The sequence below is a fragment of the Heterodontus francisci genome, chromosome 13 (assembly GCF_036365525.1).
Source record: "Heterodontus francisci isolate sHetFra1 chromosome 13, sHetFra1.hap1, whole genome shotgun sequence".
Taxonomy (NCBI): domain Eukaryota; kingdom Metazoa; phylum Chordata; class Chondrichthyes; order Heterodontiformes; family Heterodontidae; genus Heterodontus; species Heterodontus francisci.
In genome coordinates, this window is record NC_090383.1 from 2,738,443 (window position 1) to 2,757,809 (window position 19,367).

The following is a 19,367-nucleotide window of genomic DNA, read 5'->3' on the forward strand; positions in this document are numbered from 1 at the left end:
TATCATTTCTGTAATGCCTTTCATACCCACATGACACCTGACAGCCAACCAAGTACGTTGGATGTGTACTCACTGCTCTAATGTAAGAAATGTGGCAGCCAATTTTCACACAGGAAGCTCCAACAAACAACAATTAGATCATGACCAGATAATCTGGTTTTACTGATGTTGGTTAAGGGATAAATATTGACCCCAGGACACCGGGGTGAATTCCCCCCTGCACATCATCCAATCGTGATCATGGAATCGGTTACGACCACCTGAGAGAGCAGACAGGATCTTAGTTTAACATCTCATCCAAAACACAGCACTGACCCTCCGACAGTGTGCGCTCCCTCAGTACTGACCCTCCGACAGTGTGCAGTCCCTCAGTACTGACCCTCCGACAGTGTGCAGTCCCTCAGTACTGACCCTCCGACAGTGTGCACTCCCTCAGTACTGACCCTTCGACAGTGTGCACTCCCTCAGTACTGACCCTTCGACAGTGTGCACTCCCTCAGTACTGACCCTCCGACAGTGTGCAGTCCCTCAGTACTGACCCTCCGACAGTGTGCACTCCCTCAGTAGCGACCCTCCGACAGTGCGGCACACCCTCAGTACCGACCGTCCGACAGTGCGGCACACCCTCACTACTGACCGTCCGACAGTGCGGCACTCCCTCAGTACTGACCCTCTGTCAGTGCGGCACTCCCTCAGTACTGACCCTCCGACAGTGCGGCATTCCCTCAGTACTGACCCTCCGACAGTGCGGCGCTCCCTCAGTACCGACCCTCCGACAGTGCGGCACTCCCTCAGTACTGACCCTCCGACAGTGCTGCACTCCCTCAGTACTGCACTGGTGTGTCAGTGTGGATTATGTGCCTCTGACCAGGAGGGGATCCTGCTGCCCACTGAGTAGGAGCTGGGACACTGGGGAAGGTTACAAGGATTAATGGGAAGGAGCTATTACATCCTATATCAGGATGGAATAATACAGCACAGAAAGAGGCCATTCAGCCCATCGTGCCTGTGCTGGCTCTTTGAAAGTGTTGTCCAATTAATCCCACTCCTCCTGCCCTTTCCCCATTGCCCTTTAAATTTGAGAAGGATCTATTCAATTCTCTTTGCAGGTGAGTGTGGGAGTGAGGGCCTCTGCTTTAATGCATGTGCTGCTGACCCTGCAGCAATCCGGCAGCAGTGCAAACACCTCCATTCAATTGGTGTTTCACACTCTGCAGCTCTCTCTTCACTCCTGCATTTACTGCTTTCCTGCTTCAGTTAAAGACAAATGCAGACCAGGATTAGCGGCTGCAGGAACCGGGGACAGTGGAGGCCGGTCTGGGCGGAGCCGGGATCCGGGGGCCAGGATCCGGGATCCGCCTCCTCCTGCCGCAAAGCCCGGGCACATTCCGCAGCTGCCGCCGGCTCGGTGCAACATGGCAGCGAAGAGGGAGCGAACGGTGAGTGCGGAACCGGAGCGGTGGAACCCGCTCCTTCCCCGGGAGGATGAGAGGCGGCTCCGGGAATCCGGGATCACTCCGGAATACCGGAACCCCCAGCATTCCGGGATTGACTCCAGGATTCAGATATCCAGGGATTTCGGTTCTTACTCCGGGATTGACTCCGGGACTCGGATATTCAGGGATTCCGGTTCTTACTCCGGGATTGACTCCGGGACTCGGATATTCAGGGATTCCGGTTCTTACTCCGGGATTGACTCCGGGACTCGGATATTCAGGGATTCCGGTTCTTACTCCGGGATTGACTCCGGTATCTAGGGATTCCGGTTCTTACTCCGGGATTGACGCCAGGCCTCGGCTCTCACTCCGGTTTGGCTCCGGGTGTTCACGTTCTCTCGCGGTCCCTGAGGCTATTGTTGCTCCGATTGATTGGGGCATCTCTGCTCAAAGCCTGTGCAGAAATGTATCAATCTAACATTGCACAGTGACCTGCATTTACTGCTCATGGGGGATTTTAAAAGACAGATGTTATAATTTGTGATAATCTTCCATTTCACTCTTGTTTTAGACAGATAATGGAGCACACCTGAATAACTCACTCAGTTCCCCAGAGGCGGAAGATTTACCACGCTTGGTAAACGAAAATACATCATTTTCTGTTTATTTAAATAACTTCCCGATTTATCTGAGATTTCCTTGTATGTAATTACTGATTGATACTGTATAATTCTGCTGTGAAACTTACAAGACCAATCCCTTACTTTCTTTAAGACTGTTCCTTTTTGTGGTGCGATAAAAGGGGGAATGAGAGCCGGGAAGAAGATCATTGTGATGGGGATGGTGGATCCCAACCCTACAAGGTACTCATCAATAAATACTTCACTATTCAGGGGTGCAAAATTTAAAAAAAAAAAGCAAAACTGTTGACAAAGTTGGAATAATCTCCAACAACATTTTCACCTATAATTCACAAGAGTATGGCCTAAATTATCAGTTGGGACTTCTTGAATGAAATGAGAGATTTTGATATAATGTAGAAAAAGGAAGAGTTTAACAAGGCTACTTAGCGAAGAACAGTTGCATATTTTAGGCATTTAAAATGTTGTGATTTTGGAGAAGTGGATTGTGAGAATTGCTTTCAAAGAGGAGAGAACCAGCCTAATATTGGAAAAATGATTAAAGGATTGATTCTGATTTGAAGCTTTTAGTGTCCAACAGAGGCTCACAGGGCAAGTGGCAAACCAATTTTTGGCACAGCCCTGCAAACTAGTACAAATTGTTACCTTTCCATTTTCTAATCAATAAGTGCAAACTTATTTCAGTTCAAGGAACCATTGCCAACAGTTTGATTTAAATAGTCGTTTGATAATACAGAACTTGAGAATCGCTGAAAATAGAGACATGTTATCAAAGCTTTTTGTCTTGAACTCATCAGGACAATCGCCAAAACTCAAAACCCAGTTTCCAACATTAGATGTGATTCCGTGATTGGACAACATTTGCTAAATAATCTACAGTGTGCCAAGAATAACGCTGACAACCAATTTAGGATTGTCAGTAGGGCTCGCAGTGTTGCGCATTTGCGTGTACTGGAAGCTACATTTATCAATACACAGGGAAACAGAAAGAACGTGTACACACATTGCGCCTGTTTCAGCTGAACAAAATAAGTGACAGCCATTCGCTGGTTTATTCCTCAGGGCAATGCCTTGACCAATCACAGTCAATCTGCCTGGTTTAAATTTCAAACAAAGCTTGGCAGTTAACTATCGGTCACCGTAAACTGGTGCATTCTCTATGCCAATGCATCTACCAATCAGAATTCACTTGCCAAACAATCAGCAGTCTCTTCTCATGCAGTATAAGTTGTTGTTTTCCCTTACATTGGTTATTCTTGCGTATTGTCCTGATGAGTGCAAGATGAAAAGCTTCGACATGTCTCTACTTTCAGCAATTCTCAAGTTTGATTTAACTGTATGAATTTAAAACATTTTGGGACTGATCTCGTGTATATAGTTGAGAAATATCTCAAATATGCAGCCAGTAAAGGAATTATCTTTAGAACTTATTCAGTTCATGCTGTGTTATGCAAGTCAGCAAAATGTAGAGCAGCTTTGTAGGTGGGAAATATTCAACTTTTGCCATTTGACCTTTAACAGTCCAGATAAAGGCGATTAATATATTTGTTACAATAAGTGCACAGGCTGACCCATGTCAGAGAATTGTGGGTTGCATTAAATTGTCGCTTCAGTCTGTTTATTTAAACACACTTTTGTTCATCATAGATTCAAACATTTCTGTATACTGCTCTTTTCATATGCGATAGCAACGTCTCAATTGTCAAATTCTCATCCTTGTTTTTAACTCCCTCCATGACCTCAGCCCTCCCTATCTCTGTATCCTCCTCCAGACGCACAACCCTCCGAGATCTCTGTACTTCTCCAATTCTTGCCTCTTGCACATCCTCAATTTTAATTATGTGGCTTATGAACCTTATGTGGCTCGGTGTCATATTTTGTTTTATAATGCCTCTGTGAAGGACCTTGGGACGTTTTATTATATTAAAGGCGCTACATAAATACAAGTTTTTGTTGTTGTTAATCAGCTGCCTGGGCCCTAAGCTCTGGAATTTCCTCCCTAAACTTCTCCGCCTCTCTCTCATCCTTTAAGAAGCTTCTTAAAACTGACCTCTTTGACTAAGCTTTTGGTCACCTGCCCTAATATCTCCTTGTGCAGCTCAGTATCAAATTTTGTTTGATAATCACTCCTGTGCCTGGGGATGTTTTACTGCATTAAAGGTGCTATATAAATGCAAGTTTTTGTTGATACAGGGAGTTCACTTCATTTAGAGGTTTTGGAAAGTTAAGGAAGGTTTTTTAGTGACTGAAGTTTGATTTCTTGTCACCTCTGCTGAAGCTTTGAAATCAGTCTGTGCTGCGGAGATTCAGATGAGCCACCAGCTGATGTTGCCGTTGAACTCCAGGCAAGATTTCCCAATCATCAGTTGATCAGAAATGCTTTCGTCTCTGGAGAATGGGGAGAAGAGGAAACATCCATTCCCTACTTCCCCTTTATCCCAGACCAACCATTTAGGGTGAGTAACTATTTTAAACACACTTGGAGCACTGTGCTCAGTTCTGGTCTCCATATTGTAAAAAGGATGTAGAGGCACTGGAGCAGATGCAGACAAGATTTACAAGGATGATATCAGAACTGAGAGATTATACCTATCAGGAATAGGCTGGGGCTTCAGACTGAGGAGAGACCTGATAGAGTTCTTCAAAATTATGAAAGGGCTTGATCGGGTAGATAAAGAGAGGATGTGGAGAAAACCATAACCAGGGTCCATAAATATAAGACAGTCATTAATAAATATAATTGGGAATTCAGGAGAAACTTCTTTATGCAGAGTGTAAAAGCTTTGAAAGATGTGACTGAGATGTAACTGGGATGGTCGGGTCAATCTATTGTTGGGTCACTAATTGCAATCAGGAGCTGGAAGCCTAGGTCCACTAGGCAGATCAGACCTGGTATCAAATGTGGCATGTTCCTACTCTGTATAACTTAGTACCACATTAGTTATTGCTTTCATCCACTGTTCTGTTACAGGAACTTGCATTGGTTATTGCTATAGATAGTATCTGAATTAAAATGACAAGGATGGAGTCTAAAAATTAGAGCCAGATCTTTCAGGAGTGAAATTAGGGAACATTTCTACAAGTAAAGGGTAGTAGAGGTTTGGAACTCCTCTTTCACAATCGGCAGTTGATTCTAGATCAATTGTAAATTTTAATTCGCCGCTTTCTGTTATCCAGAGGTGTGAAGGGATATGAGGCAAAGGTGGGTATTTGGAGTTAGGTTACAGATCAGCCATGATCTCATTGAACGACAGAACAGGCTGGAGGGGCCGAATGGCTTCTTGTTTCCCCTGTTCTTATGGGTAGGAGCTAATATTTGATGTATTTAATATTTATGAATAAATGTGTCATATTTTAAAAGTTGTTTTGACAATCACACTTTACTAAAGGCGATTTCTTTCTTTCCCTGATTTACAGCTTGAGCTGCACTGTGAATACCAGCGATTCCGCATATTCATCGATGGGCACCAGCTTTTTGATTTTCACCACCGTGTCTCAAATTTTTCAGCAATTAACATGATAAAGATTTTTGGTGATTTGCAGCTGACCAAACTTGGTTAAGTGTTTTTCGGGATTGTCAGGAGGAACTGTGACCTTTCTGCTGATAGGTCAAAGTCTCGCCGTCACGCATGCGTGGCAGTAGCAGCTGGTTCTGAGCTGCAACAGTGTCAGTCTCCATTGTCTGCTGTATGTCAGGAAGAATGAAACCATTGTTTGGACATTGGCAATGTCACTGATTTCGGGAATTGGCTATTTTGGGGAGCAATTGGGGGAAATGCTTGTGATGGCGAATAAAATCCAATAATCAATGGTTCACACTGCAAGGATGATTCGTTCTAGCAGTTTGATATGTCTGGAACATCTACACAAAGGGATGCAGTGGGGGGAAGGGCAGTGAATCGAATAATTTTTGTGTTGTTTTCACCACGCACTTCAGTATGTGTTAATGCACTGAAATGACAGCACAAATAATTAACAAATATATATTTTAAAAAAAGACTAATAGTCAGGATATTGTCTAGACTGTAAATAGTATAGTTTTTGCTGAATGTAATGTGGATGATGTAGTTATACTAGATACTTATTTATATCCATCATGCCTTTTAGATTTAATGAATTATTAACCATCAGAATGTTTACAAATTAATGTACCAGATGTTTAGATTGTTTCTGTAAATTAAAGGTATATTTCTTGAAACTTGTAGCTTATTAATAATTTTATAGATTGGAAGCAATAAAATTATAGGCATAGCTATCAATAAATTAAAGAATCATGTAAATAGAAAATAATATAATACATAATGCTCTTTAAAATTCATTTAATCCTAGAAAATATCTTGCAGTTCATGTTTCAATATGTTTTAGCTTTATTCTAAAGTAAATGTAATTTAGAGCAATTCGTATCTGTGGGAACTGTTTTTTCTATTACTGTAACTAAAATAAAATCTCACGAGGTTACATTTTATAAACGCAGAAAAACTATTTAAAAGTAAACTAGAATATCTGATATTTTACATGCTTTCAGTAAACAGTTGTTGTACAGTTTATTCTCAGTCTCTACTGTTTGTCAATGCAAGGAACAGACTTAGAGAATTGATTGGATCTATCAGAGAGATTAGTGATAGTGTTTTATGGCAAAATATTTTGGGTCAGTTTTAACGTATTATAGAAATTGTGCCAGAAGATGGCGAGTTAATTTTGTGAGAATTGCATTCAGGATCTTAGCAGTCCGTGGATTGGGTAGAAATATTTTGTCATTGTCCACACAATCTGCTTGTTTATACATTTTGTCAAAACTCCATTTTTCACAAACTCTTCTGCATAATGTGTGTCCATCTCTATGTTTGTACATTTTACTGCTGTGCTGACACAGTCTGACATTCAGGTTAACATTAATGAAAGTGACATTTTTGCCCTATTATAAGAAACAGTAATATCATGGAAACCCTGGCTATAAATGACCTCATTGCGATATGTTGACTGTAATAATTAAGCAGCATGCTATGCTGTTAATTCATTCAATATCGCATTATTTTCTACTTTTCTAACACTACGTAGTGGATACTTTGACAAATGCATCGATGTGTGGAGACCTGTAAATAACTTGAAGTAATTTATCAAGCAAAGATGCCTTTCGAAATGTAATGCTGTTATGAATATCAGGCACTTAATTTTGTTAAGATCAAACTTTAGCAAAATTAAAAATAAATGTTTGTAATTTCCCCATACTTTCTCTTTTAACCCCTCCTATCCTATCATTTCAGTCACCTTCTTCCATTTAGTCCTCCATGATTGAGAGCACTGGAGTAATATATAGATTGCATTCTTACTACGCATGCTTCACATGCTTGGATGTTCAGTTGAATGATGCAGGAATGGAGCCCCCTCCAGACCAGAAACATGTCCTCCAAATGGCTCCATGATAGGGAGAAGCACCTGGACAGCAATGCAATCATGAATCCTTTGCCAAGGGTAGGGTTAACTTACTACTGAAGCTGTCAGCTGTGCCTCTGTTGGTAGTTCACTCACTTCGGAATCAGAAGGTTGTGGGTTCCTCCTTTAAGATGCTCCTTAAAATCCCTGCCCCTTTCACCAAACTTTTGGCCACCTTTCCTGATCTCTCCATATGTGGCTCAGTGCCAAATTTGACAATTCTCTCACGAACCCCTTTGGGATGTTTTGCTATGCTAAACAGGCTATACAGATGCAAATTTTTGGTATTCAAGCTCAAATCCAGAGATTTGAGCACAAAACCTAGGCTGATAATCCAGTGCAGAACTGAGACAGTGCTGCACTGTCGGGGTCAGTACTGACGGAGTGCTGCACTGTCGGGGGGTCAGTACTGAGGGAGTGCTGCACTGTCGGGGGGTCAGTACTGAGGGAGTGCTGCACTGTCGGGGGGTCAGTACCGAGGGAGTGCTGCACTGTCAGGGGGTCAGTACCGAGGGAGTGCTGCACTGTCAGGGGGTCAGTACCGAGGGAGTGCTGCACTGTCAGGGGGTCAGTACCGAGGGAGTGCTGCACTGTCAGAGGGTCAGTACCGGGAGAGCGCCGCACTGTCGGGATCGGTACTGAGGGAGTGCTGCACTGTTGGAGGGTCAGTACTGAGGGAGTGCTGCACTGTTGGAGGGTCAGTACTGAGGGAGTGCTGCACTCAGATTCTTCTATTTGGGTTTTGCTGAAGAATGAGAACTGAGAGCGATTCCTGATTTGGACAACATCTTGAGCTGCAGAGGCGAGAAATTGTCAGGCTCCAGGAGCAGCATGTGTGTGAGGGTCAGAGGTCAGATACACAGAGCCCCTGGACAATGTTATGACTATCACTCTCTTTAAGGATGCCAGAATATGCTCGACATTTATAATTGCCTGTCCACTCCAAGAATATATCTGCTTAAGAATTTTGATGACAGAAGTTTCCTTTTCTAACATTTTTATGTCTTTAATTACTTTTTCTAAATTGATATTCAGCTTTGTTTTAAACAAATGATATGACTGAACACAACAAAAACAAGGTATGGTAAGTTCTCAAATGAGCATCCCTGATTTTAATTGCTGCATCATTGGCGGCTGTGCCTTCAGTTGCTTGAGCCTCAAACTCTGGATTCATTCCCGAAATCTCTCCGCCTCACTGCCTCTCCTTGTTTAAAGTGCTCCTTAAAACCTACCTCTTTCCCCTGTCCGAATATCCCCTTTTGGGACTTGGTATTTGCTGACCCTCTTGTGAAGTGCCTTGTGGTGCTTTATTATGTTAAAGGTGCTATATAAATGCAAGTTGTTGAGTATGACAGTGATTCGAAGTCAGATAGGTGTGTCACCTGGTGTATCTGTCAGTTCTCTGTGTGTGGACTGTGCCCTCCCCATCACAGAGGTGCATCATATGTCAGCAAGTAAACATTTTTCATTCTCAAAATCAACATCTGTGTCCCAAGTTAATCAAATTTGCTCTTCTCAATGATTTTTTGCGTTGTACTTCACATACAAATTATGTTGTCGTGGCCTTTAAGTGATGTTTCCCTTCTGTGGTACATTTAATTTCTATTGGATCATGAATGAGGAGGCAGAGGTGATAATGCTGTATCATCTCAAACAGCACTGCTGGTGGCATTTTATCAATGGAGGAGCCTCAGCCCTTAAAACTGAGCAACAAGTTCGAGGTTCTTGCAGCTTGTATAGATAAGAGCGAGGGCTGTAGTGCGGATGAGCAGACTGACCATGGCACCACGGTACAGGAAACTGTTCAAGCGGGGGAGTGAAAAGGACATTAGTGGTAGTAGGGGACAGTATAGTTAGGGGAATTGACATTGTGCTCTGCAGCAAAGAGTGAGAGTCTAGACGGCTGTGTTGCCTGCCCGGTGCCAGGGTTTGGGAAATCTGCTCAGGGCTGGAGAGGAACTTACAGTGGGAGGGGGAGGATCCAGTCATCGTGGTCCATGTAGGTACCAACGACATAGGCAGGACAAGGAAAGAGGTTCTGCATAGTCAGTATGAGGAATTAGGAGCCAAATTAAGAAGCAGAACCTCAAAGGTTCCGAAGAAGAGTCACTGACCCGAAACGTTAACTCTGCTTCTCTTTCCACAGATGCTGCCAGACCTGCTGAGTGGTTCCAGCATTTCTTGTTTTTATCTCAAAGGTAATAATCTCTGGATTATTACCCGAGACACGTGCAAATTGGCATAGTTCAAATAAGATGAAAGAAATTAATGTGTGGCTCAAAGACTGGTGTGATAGAAGTGGGTTCTGGTTCGTGGGGCACTGGCACCAGTCCTGGGTAAAGTGAGGCCTGTACCATTGGGACGGTCTACACCTGAATTAGGCTGGGACTGGTGTTCTAGCGAGCCGCATAACTAGGGAAGTGGAGAGGGTTTTAAACTGAATAGTGGGGGCAAGTGATCAAATTTGGGAAGATATGGTAAATCAAAGAATAGAGACAGGGCAAGAGAGAAAGGTATTAATATGGGAAATGATAAACAGACCGTGACAGTAAAGGACAGTGAGTACAAATCTAAGATTAAATCAGCAGACAAGGCTAGAGGTTACAAAAATAATTAAAGGACAAAACTCAAGGCTCTGTATCTTAATGCACGTAGCATTTGAAACAAAACAGATGAACTACTGATAGTGCAAATAGAAATAATTAAGTACAATCTGATAGCCATTATAGAGACATGGCTGCAGGATGACATAGATTGGGACCTGAATATTGAAGGGTAAATGACATTTAGGAAGGACAGGAAGCTAGGAAAAGATGGAGGGGTAGCTCTGTTAATTAATAATAGTATTAACACAATAGAGAGGGATGACCTAAGTTCAGGAAACCAGGATGTAGAAGCAGTTTGGGTAGAGATGAGAAATGATAAAGGCATGAAGTCACTGTGGGAGTGGTGTACAGGCCCCTGACAGAAATCACAGGGTAGGACGAGGGATAAAGGAAGAACTAGTGGGAGCTTGTCAGAAAGGTATGGCGATAATCAAGGAGGATTTTAATCTACATATGGACTGGAAAAACCAGATGGGAAAAGGTAGCCTAGTTTCTTAGAACAGCACATTCTGGAGCCAACCAGAGAGCAGACTGTACTAGAGCTGGTATTGTGCAATAAGATAGGATTAATTAATTACCTCATAGAGAAGGTGCCCTTAGGCAGCAACAATCATAATATGATTGAAGTTTATATTCAGTTTGAGGGAGAGAAGAGTGGGTCCAAGACTAGTATTTTAAACTTAAATGAGCACAATTATGAGGGCAGGAAAGCAGAGCTAGCTAAAGTGAACTGGCCAATTCGGTTAAGGGATAGGTCAATAGAGATGCAGTGGCAGACATTTAAGGGGATATTTCAGAATACACAGAATAGATACATTCCAATGAGAAAGAAAAATTCCAAGGGTGAGACCCGCCATCCGTGGTTAACTAAAACAGTTAAAGATAGTATCAAACTTAAAGAAAAAACATATAATTGCACAAAGATGAGAGGCATGTCAGAAAATTGGACAGAATATTAAAAAAAGCAAAGAATGACTAAAAGATTAACAAGGAGGGAAAAATTAGAGTAGGAGAGAAAGCTGACTAGAAATATAAAAACAAATAGCGAGAGTTTTTACAGATATAACAAAGTGAGTGTTGGTCCTATCGAATGTGAGTCTGGGGAATTATTAAGGGAAAATAAGGAAATGGCAGATGAATTGAACAGGTATTTTGCATCTGTCTTCACCATAGAGGATACAAGTAACATCCCAAAAATAGCTATAAATCAGGAAATGGAACGGAAGGAGGAACTCAAGAAAATTACAATCACCAGGGAAGTGGTACTGAACAAATTGTTGGAGCTGCGGGCTGACAAGTCCCCGGGTCCTGATGGACTTCATCCTAGGGTGTTAAAAGAAATGGCTAGTGAGATAGTTGATGTGTTGGCTTTAATTTTCCAAAGTTTCCTTGATTTGGGGAAGGTTCCATTAGATTGGAAAATAGTGAATGTAACTCCTTTATTTTAAAAAGGAGGGAGACAGTAAGCAGGAAACTACAGGCCAGTTAGCTTAATATCTGTCTTAGAGAAAATGTTAGAAGCTTTTATTAAAGACGTTATAGCAGGGCACTTAGAAAAATTCAAGATAATAATAATCAACATGGTTTTGTGAAAGGGAAATCATGTTTAACCAATTTGTTGGAGTTCTTTAAAGAAGTAATAAGTGCTGTGGATAAAGGGGAACCGGTGGATGTACTGTACTTAGATTTGCAGAAGGCATTTGATAAGGTGCCACATCAAAGGTTATTGTGGAAAATAAAAGTTCATGGTGTAAGGGGTAACATATTGGCATGGATAGAAGATTGGCTAGCTAACAGGAAACAGAGAGTCGGCATAAATGGCTCATTTTCTGGTTGTCAAGATGTAACGAGTGGTGTGTCACAGGGATCTGTGCTGGGGCCTCAACCTTTTTACAATTTATATAAATGACTTGGTTGAAGGGACTGAAGGTATGGTTGCTAAATTTGCTGATGACTCAAAGATAGGTAGGAAAGTAAGTTGTGAAGAGGATATAGGAGGCTACAAAGGGATATAGATAGGTTAAGTGAGTGGGCAAAGATCTGGCAAATGGAGTATAATGTGGGAAAATATGAAATTGTCCATTTTGGCAGGAAGAATAAAAAAGAAGCATATTTTCTAAATGGTGAGAGATTGCAGAGCTCTGAGATGCAGAGGGATCTGGGTGTCCTAGTGCATGAATCGCAAAAGGTTAGTATGCAGGTACAGCAAGTATTTAGGAAAGCTAATCGAATGTTATCATTACTTGCAAGGGGAATTGAATACAAAATTGGGGAGGTTATGCTTCAGTTATGCAGACCACATCTGGAGTACTGTGTACAGTACTGGTCTCCTTATTTAAGAAAGGATGTAAATGTGTTGGACGCAATTCAGAGAAGGTTTACTAGACTAATACCTGGAATGGGCGGGTTGTCTTATGAGGAAAGGTTGGACAGGCTAGGCCTGTATCCACTGGAGTTTAGAAGGGTAAGAGGCGACTTGATTGAAACGTATAAGATCCTGATGGGTCTCGACAGGGTGGATGTGGAAAGGATGTTTCCCCTTGTGGGAGAATCTAGAACTAGGGGTCACTGTTTAAAAATAAGGGGTCACCCATTTAAGACAGAGATGAGGAGAAATCTTTTCTCTCAGAGGGTCGTGAGTCTTTGGAATTCTCTTCCTCAAAAGGCAGTGGAAGCAGAGTCTTTGAATATTTTTAAGGCAGAGGTAGATAGATTCTTAATAAGCAAGAGGGTGAAAGGTTATTGGGGGTAGGCGGGAAAATGGAGTTGAGGTTACAATCAGATCAGCTGTGGTCTTATTAAATGGCGGAGCAGGCTCGAAGGGCCGAGTGGCCTACTCCTGCTCCTAATTCATATGTTCGTATCATTGGTTTAGGAATGATCATCATGCTGGAAAACCCTTGAGGGAGTTTATCAATTTAAAAAAAAAAACACTCCCTCTGATGTATGAAAGGCCTTATTCTTTTACTCTGGTTAGAAATAGGGATTGTACATCTACTTTCTTCTCTCTACTTGAAAGTTTCACAGACACTTGAGCTTAGCTTTCCCTCAAGCTTCGGGATCCTGACATAGGGACCAAATGGGAGTCCCGAGCCCGCACTTGCTGGCAGCAGGACGACTCGGTGACTTTACCACAGGCGGCCTCCTAATTGGCCGCCTCTCTGCCTGCTGTCCGATTAAGGAACGTGGGCAGGCTCCTGACGCTGTTGGCCTAATCAGAGGGCTGGCACCTCTGGAGCCTCAGCAGCCCCACCGGGAGAGGTGGCCGCTGCTGAGGCAGGTCGGAGACCTTGTGGGTGCCTGAAGATGGAGGCACTCCGGAGAGGTAATTCAGGATGGCCAAGAGGGAAGACCCTGCTGATCACAGGGCAAACCCTTTGGGGGATCGTTGGGGCTGCAAAGGCTGCCTTTTACTGCCTGTGGCCCCCTCTTTGGGCCATGGAGCCTTCAGCTCCAATGGGTCCCTGGGCTACTGCAGGGAGGCTGCCTCCATAGGCCTCCCCGTGGGGCAGAGTCCATCTTGCTGCTGGCAAAATGCCAGTGGCCCTGCCTAATGGCCCCAATAGGGGCCTTAATTATGTAAATTATATAATTGGGCCTTTAATTATGAAAGTCAGCGTTCCCGCCACCCAGGGGCTGATAAAATTCAGCCCTTCAAGTGTGAGCCAAGACAGTCAGTCAGGTAGGTGACTGTCAGTAGTGGGGGACTTTTCAGGGCTGTAAAAGATGGCCATAGGCCCATTCATAAGTTTGCCAAATATACAGTGAGGAATGAAAGTTATGAATGGGCCCTAAGGCCGACTTTTCTGTGCCTGAAAAGTGTCCAGACTACCTCATATGTCCCTTCACTGGTTCATTCCTCAGGGCAATGCCTTGACCAATCAGAGTCAAGCTGCCTGGTTTAAATTTCAAACAAAGCTTGGCAGTTAACTGTCAGTCACCGTAAACTAGTACATTCTCTATGGCAACGCCTCTACCAATCAGAGTTCAAATCAAAATATCTGTGCTCCTCTAATTCTGACCTCTTGAACATCCCTGTTTCCCATCACTTCATCATTGGCGGCCATGCCTTCAGCTGCCTGGGCCCTAAGCTCTGGAATTCCCTTCCTAAACCTCTCCGCCTCTCTCTCCTCCTTTAACACACTCCTTGAAACTTACCTGCTTGACCGAGCTAATGGACATCTGACATAATATCTCCTTTTGTGGCTCAGTGCCAAATTTTGTCTGATAGCACTCTTGTGTAGCACTTAGGAATATTTTACTATGTTAAAGATGCTATATAAATGCAAGGTGTTGTTGCTGTTCATTGATACCATAAATCACATGTTTCAAGTCTGTTTTTTTAGGGCACTGACTTGTGATTATACAGCCAGCTGGCTAAATCCAGTTTACTTAACTTTCTGTCGAGACACTCCCAAATGTTAGTGATACCAGCCTGACTGGTTCCTTTGCGGGGATAGGGTGTTTCCCGAGAGTGGTTTCAGTTGGTTTCAGAAGCTTTTATCTACACATTTTAGTATCTGAAGAGCTAAACTCCTCAATCCAAGATTTATATTTTTTGGAACAAGTCTGTTTTGAATGCTGCAACACAAAATGGGGACATTTCTGCAATCAATAACTTAGCTGCTGTGAAAATATTTCCCCAGAACGGAGACACGGAAGCATGAAACTGTGAGAGAGAGAGTCACAAAGAAACAAAAAGTTGGAACTGAGAAAGATGTTTTTATTTACAAGACCCTTGAAGGTAGTGTACTCTGATGCTTGAACACACTTTGCCACCTTTGGTGAGATCTGTTTCATGACAACAATTTGCATTGGCAAATTTTGAACTTTTGTCATGTTTCAGTGAAAGAAAATGATCAGAGGCTATGTGATCTCCACAGAGATTAAATCAGCCCTGCACGTCACTCTCAACATTTCATTTGAATTCCTCATCTAGCCATTGTTTAATTTAGTGGGAATTGTACTTTCTGTCCTTGAGGGCGAAGGATCTGTGTGTGTGGTTTTAGAGAAAAAGGACAAATCAGTGTTGTTCGTCTAAATTCAAAAGGTGACTCAGCTTTTCCTTCTATTGAACATTTTAAGGTGTCATTAAAAATAAACTCAAGAAAAACCATCACTTTGTGATGGATCTTTCTGAGTAATGAGATAAAAGTGACATCTCATGGTTACCCATTGCATATTCCTGTGCTTCCTTCTTACCTGTGAGAAAAGAATATAATTATGACTTAACTGAGTAAATGCATTACTTGGTATGAGGCCGAAACCTTTCAGGCTACCAGTCAGCTTCATGGATTACCTTCACAGCCTGTGTATATCTTGATGACTAAAATTGATGACAGTTCTGGGCAGGACACTGTACAATGTAAACCCAAAATCTTCAGACGCCTGAACAATTGGCCCAACAATCCAGATGACCATTCTACTTGCTTTCCCATTGCTGCCCAACAACATTTGACACATTAGGCGCCAAATCTTCCTTCAAACCCAGAACCTCTTCTGCTTCACTTTGCACTTAAAACATTTCATCCACAATTGATTGAGTGAATTGAGGATTTCACAGCTTCCCGTGGGCCGAGTGGCTGTATCACACAAATGTTTCAGGAGTTGGCCCTTTTTATTATCCAGGTATACATTGGAGTCTGATTGCCTTTCCAGGGTGGAACTGCTCTCTCTCTCTAACCAATTTCACTGGCTGTAGAGCTGAAGCAAGAAGAGTAGAATTGGGTCTCATTGAAAATAACCTGGGCTGCTGCTGTCCCATGCTTTAACTCGTGATTATGACAACTCCTCCCCACCCAAAAACATAGGAACAGGAATCATAGAGTCATTAAAACATAGAAGGAGGCCATTCAGCCTATCAAGTCGATGCTGGCTCTCCACGGAGAGGGTCTCCAGTCAGTCCCACTCCCCACCTCGATCCCCATAGCCCTGCCAGTTTATTTCCTTCAAGTGCCCATTCAATTCCCTCTTGAAGTCATTCATTGTCTCCACTTCCACCACCCCCGTGGGCAGTGAGTTCCAGGTCATTACCATCCACTGTGTAAAAAAGTTCTTCCTCACATTCCCCTGTATCTCTTGCCCAAAATCTTAAATCTGTGTCCCCTAGTCCTTTTACCATCAGCTAATGGGAACAGTTTTCTCTGTCTACCTTATCTAAACCTGTCATAATCTTGTACAGCTCAATCAAATCTCACCTCAATCTCCTTTGCTCCAAGGAGAACAACCCCAGCTTTTCCAACCTAACCACGTAGCTAAAATCCCCCATGCCCGGAACCATTCTGGTAAATCTCCTCTGCAGCCTCTCAAGGTCCTTCACATCTTCTGAAATGTGGTGACCAGAACTGGATGCAATGCTCTAGTTGTGGCCGAACCAAAGCTTTCTAAATGTTCAGCATAATTTCCCTGCTTTTGTACTCAATACCTCTGTTTATAAACATAAGAACATAAGAACTGGGAGCAGGAGTAGGCAATTCAGCCCCTCGAGCCTGCTCCGCCATTCAATATGATCATGGCTGATCTCATCTCGGCCTCAACTCCACTTTCCTGCCCGTTCTCCATATCCCTTCAACCCTTTACTGATTAAAAATCTGTCTGTCTCCTCCTCAAATTTACTCAATGTCCCGGCATCCACCGCACTCTGGGGTAGTGAATTCCACAGACTCACGACCTTTTGAGAGAAGTAATTTCTCCTCATCTCTGTTTTAAATCTACTACCCCTTAAACTATGACCTCTTGTTCTAGATCGCCCCACCAGAGGAAACATCCTCTCTAGTTCTATTTTGTCAATCCCCTTAATCATCTTATATACCTCAATTAGATCTCCTCTCATTCTTCTAAACTCGAGAGAGTAAAGGCCTAAACTGCTCAATCTCTCTTCATAAGCCAAACCCCTCAGAACTGTACACAGTACTCCAGCTGTGGCCTAACTAGCGTTTTATACAGCTCCATCATACCCTCCCTGCTCTTATATTCTATGCCTCGGCTAATAAAGGCAAGTATCCCATATGCCTTCCTAACCACCTTATTTACCTGTGCTGCTGCCTTCAGTGATCTATGGACAAATACACCAAGGTCACTCTGACTCTCTGTACTTCCTCGGGTCCTACCATCCATTGTATATTACCTTGCCTTGTTAGTCCTCCCAAAATGCATCACCTCACACTTCTCAGGATTAAATTCCATTTGCCACTGCTCTGCCCATCTTACCAGACCATCTATATTGTCCTGTAATCTAAGGCTTTCCTCCTCACTATTTACGACACCACCAATTTTCATGTCATCTGCGAACCTACTGATCATACCTCCTATATTCACGTCTAAATCATTAATGTATACTACAAACAGCAAGGATCCCAGCACCGATCCCTGCAGTACACCACTGGTCACAGGCCTCCATTTGCAAAAACAACCCTCGAACATCACCCTCTGCCTCCTTCCAGTAAGCCAATTTTAAATTCAATTTGCCAAATTACCCTGGATCCCATGGGCTCTTACTTTCTTAACCAATCTCCCATGCGGGACCTTATCAAAAGCCTTACTGAAGTCCATGTAGACGACATCAACTGCTTTACCCTCATCTACATCTCTAGCCAACTCCTCAAAAAATTCAATCAAATTTGTTCGACACGATCTCCCTCTGACAAAGCCATGCTGACCATCCCTGATCAATCCCTGCCTCTCCAAGTGGAGTTTAATCCTGTCTCTCAGAGTTTTTTCCAATAGTTTCCCAACCACTGACATTAGACTCACCGGCCTGTAATTATCTGGCTTATCCCTGCTACTCTTCTTGAATAATGGTACCACATTCGCAGTCCTCCAGTCCTCTGGTACCTCTCCTGAAAATTTGTGTCAGAGCCCCTGCTATCTCCTCCCTTGCCTCACATTAACAGCCTGGGATGCACCTCATCTGGGCCTGGGGATTTATTCACTTTCAAGCCTGCTAATGCAGCTCATACTTCCTCCCTTTCAATGCTAATTTGACCAAGTATATCACAATCCCCCTCCCTGATCTCTACACCTACATCGTCCCTCTCCATAGTGAACACAGATGAAAAGTAATCATTCAAAACCTCCCCTATGTCCTCCGGCTCCACACACAGATTGCCTCTTAGATCCCTAATGAGCCCCACTTTTTCCCTGGTTATCCTCTTGTCCCTAACATACTTATAAAATGCCTTGGGATTTTCCTTTATCTTGTCTGCAGTGATTTTTCATGCCCCCTCTTTGCTCTCCTGAGTACTTTTTAAGTACCCCCTACACTTTCTATACTCCTCTAGGGCCTCTGCTGTTTTCAGCACTCTGAATCTGCCATACGCCTCCTTTTTTTCCTTATCCAATCCTCTATATCCCTTGACATCCAGGGTTCCCTGGACTTGTTGGTCCGACTCTTCACCTTTACAGGAACATGCTGGACGTGACCCCTTGCAATTTCCTTTCTAAATGACTCCCACTGGTCTGATGTAGACTTTCCTATAAGAAGCTGCTCCCAGTTCACGTTGGCCAGATCCTGTTTTATCATATTGAAATTTGCCTTCCCCCAATTCAGTATCTTTATTTTCGGTCCCTCTTTGTCCTTTTCCATAACTACCTTAAATCTTGCAGAGTTATGGTCACTATCCCCGAAATGCTCCCCCACTGACACTTCTACCACTTGTCCGGCTTCATTCCCTAGGATTAAGTCCAGTACCGCTCCTCCTCTTGTAGGACTCTCGACGTGCTGGCTCAAAAAGCTCTCCTGAATGCACTTGAAGAATTCTGCCCCCTTTAAGCTTTTTGCACTAATACTATCCCCTCTGATATTGGGGAAGTTGAAATCCCATACTATTATTACCCTATTATTATTGCACCTCTCTGAGATTTGCCTACATATCTGCTCCTCTATCTCTCCCTGACTGTTTGGAGGCCTGTAGTACACTCCCAGTCAAGTGACTGACCCCTTTTTGTTTTTAACTTCTACCCATATGGCCTCATTAGAGGAACCTTCTAAGATATCATCCCTCCTTATTGAAGTAATTGACTCCTTGATCAACAGTGCAATGCCACCTCCTCTTTTACCCCCTCCCCTATCACATCTGAAAATTCTATACCCAGGGATGTTAAGCTGCCAGTCCTGCCCTTCCCTCAATCATGTCTCAGTGATAGCAATAATATATTCCTGTGTGTTAATCAACGCCCTCAATTCATCTGCTTTACCAGTAAGACTCCTTGCATTAAAATCAATACAGCCCAGCCTTGCATTATTTGCTTGA

The 19,367-nt window shown here is 43.1% G+C and overlaps 1 protein-coding gene and 1 long non-coding RNA gene across 2 annotated transcripts in view; one reads left to right on the forward strand and one right to left on the reverse strand.

Annotated features, from left to right (window-relative positions):
* LOC137376180 (uncharacterized) overlaps nucleotides 1–19,367 on the reverse strand; it is a 48,745-nt gene that overhangs the window by 9,967 nt on the left and 19,411 nt on the right. The window lies entirely within an intron of this gene.
* Nucleotides 1,332–6,320, forward strand: LOC137376741 (galectin-related protein-like). The gene is made up of 5 exons (XM_068045719.1): nucleotides 1,332–1,439; nucleotides 2,008–2,073; nucleotides 2,211–2,299; nucleotides 4,356–4,533; nucleotides 5,495–6,320. The coding sequence occupies exons 1-5, from the start codon at nucleotides 1,416–1,418 to the stop codon at nucleotides 5,636–5,638; spliced, it is 501 nt and encodes a 166-aa protein (XP_067901820.1). The 5' UTR covers nucleotides 1,332–1,415; the 3' UTR covers nucleotides 5,639–6,320.

Excerpts from the sequence above, each read along its gene's own strand:
- LOC137376741 (XM_068045719.1), top strand. The coding sequence starts at position 1,416 with ATGGCAGCGAAGAGGGAGCGAACG. Across the intron at positions 2,074-2,210 it reads CGGAAGATTTACCACGCTTG|ACTGTTCCTTTTTGTGGTGC; the intron begins GTAAACGAAAAT and ends ACTTTCTTTAAG. Across the intron at positions 2,300-4,355 it reads GTGGATCCCAACCCTACAAG|CTTTGAAATCAGTCTGTGCT; the intron begins GTACTCATCAAT and ends CCTCTGCTGAAG.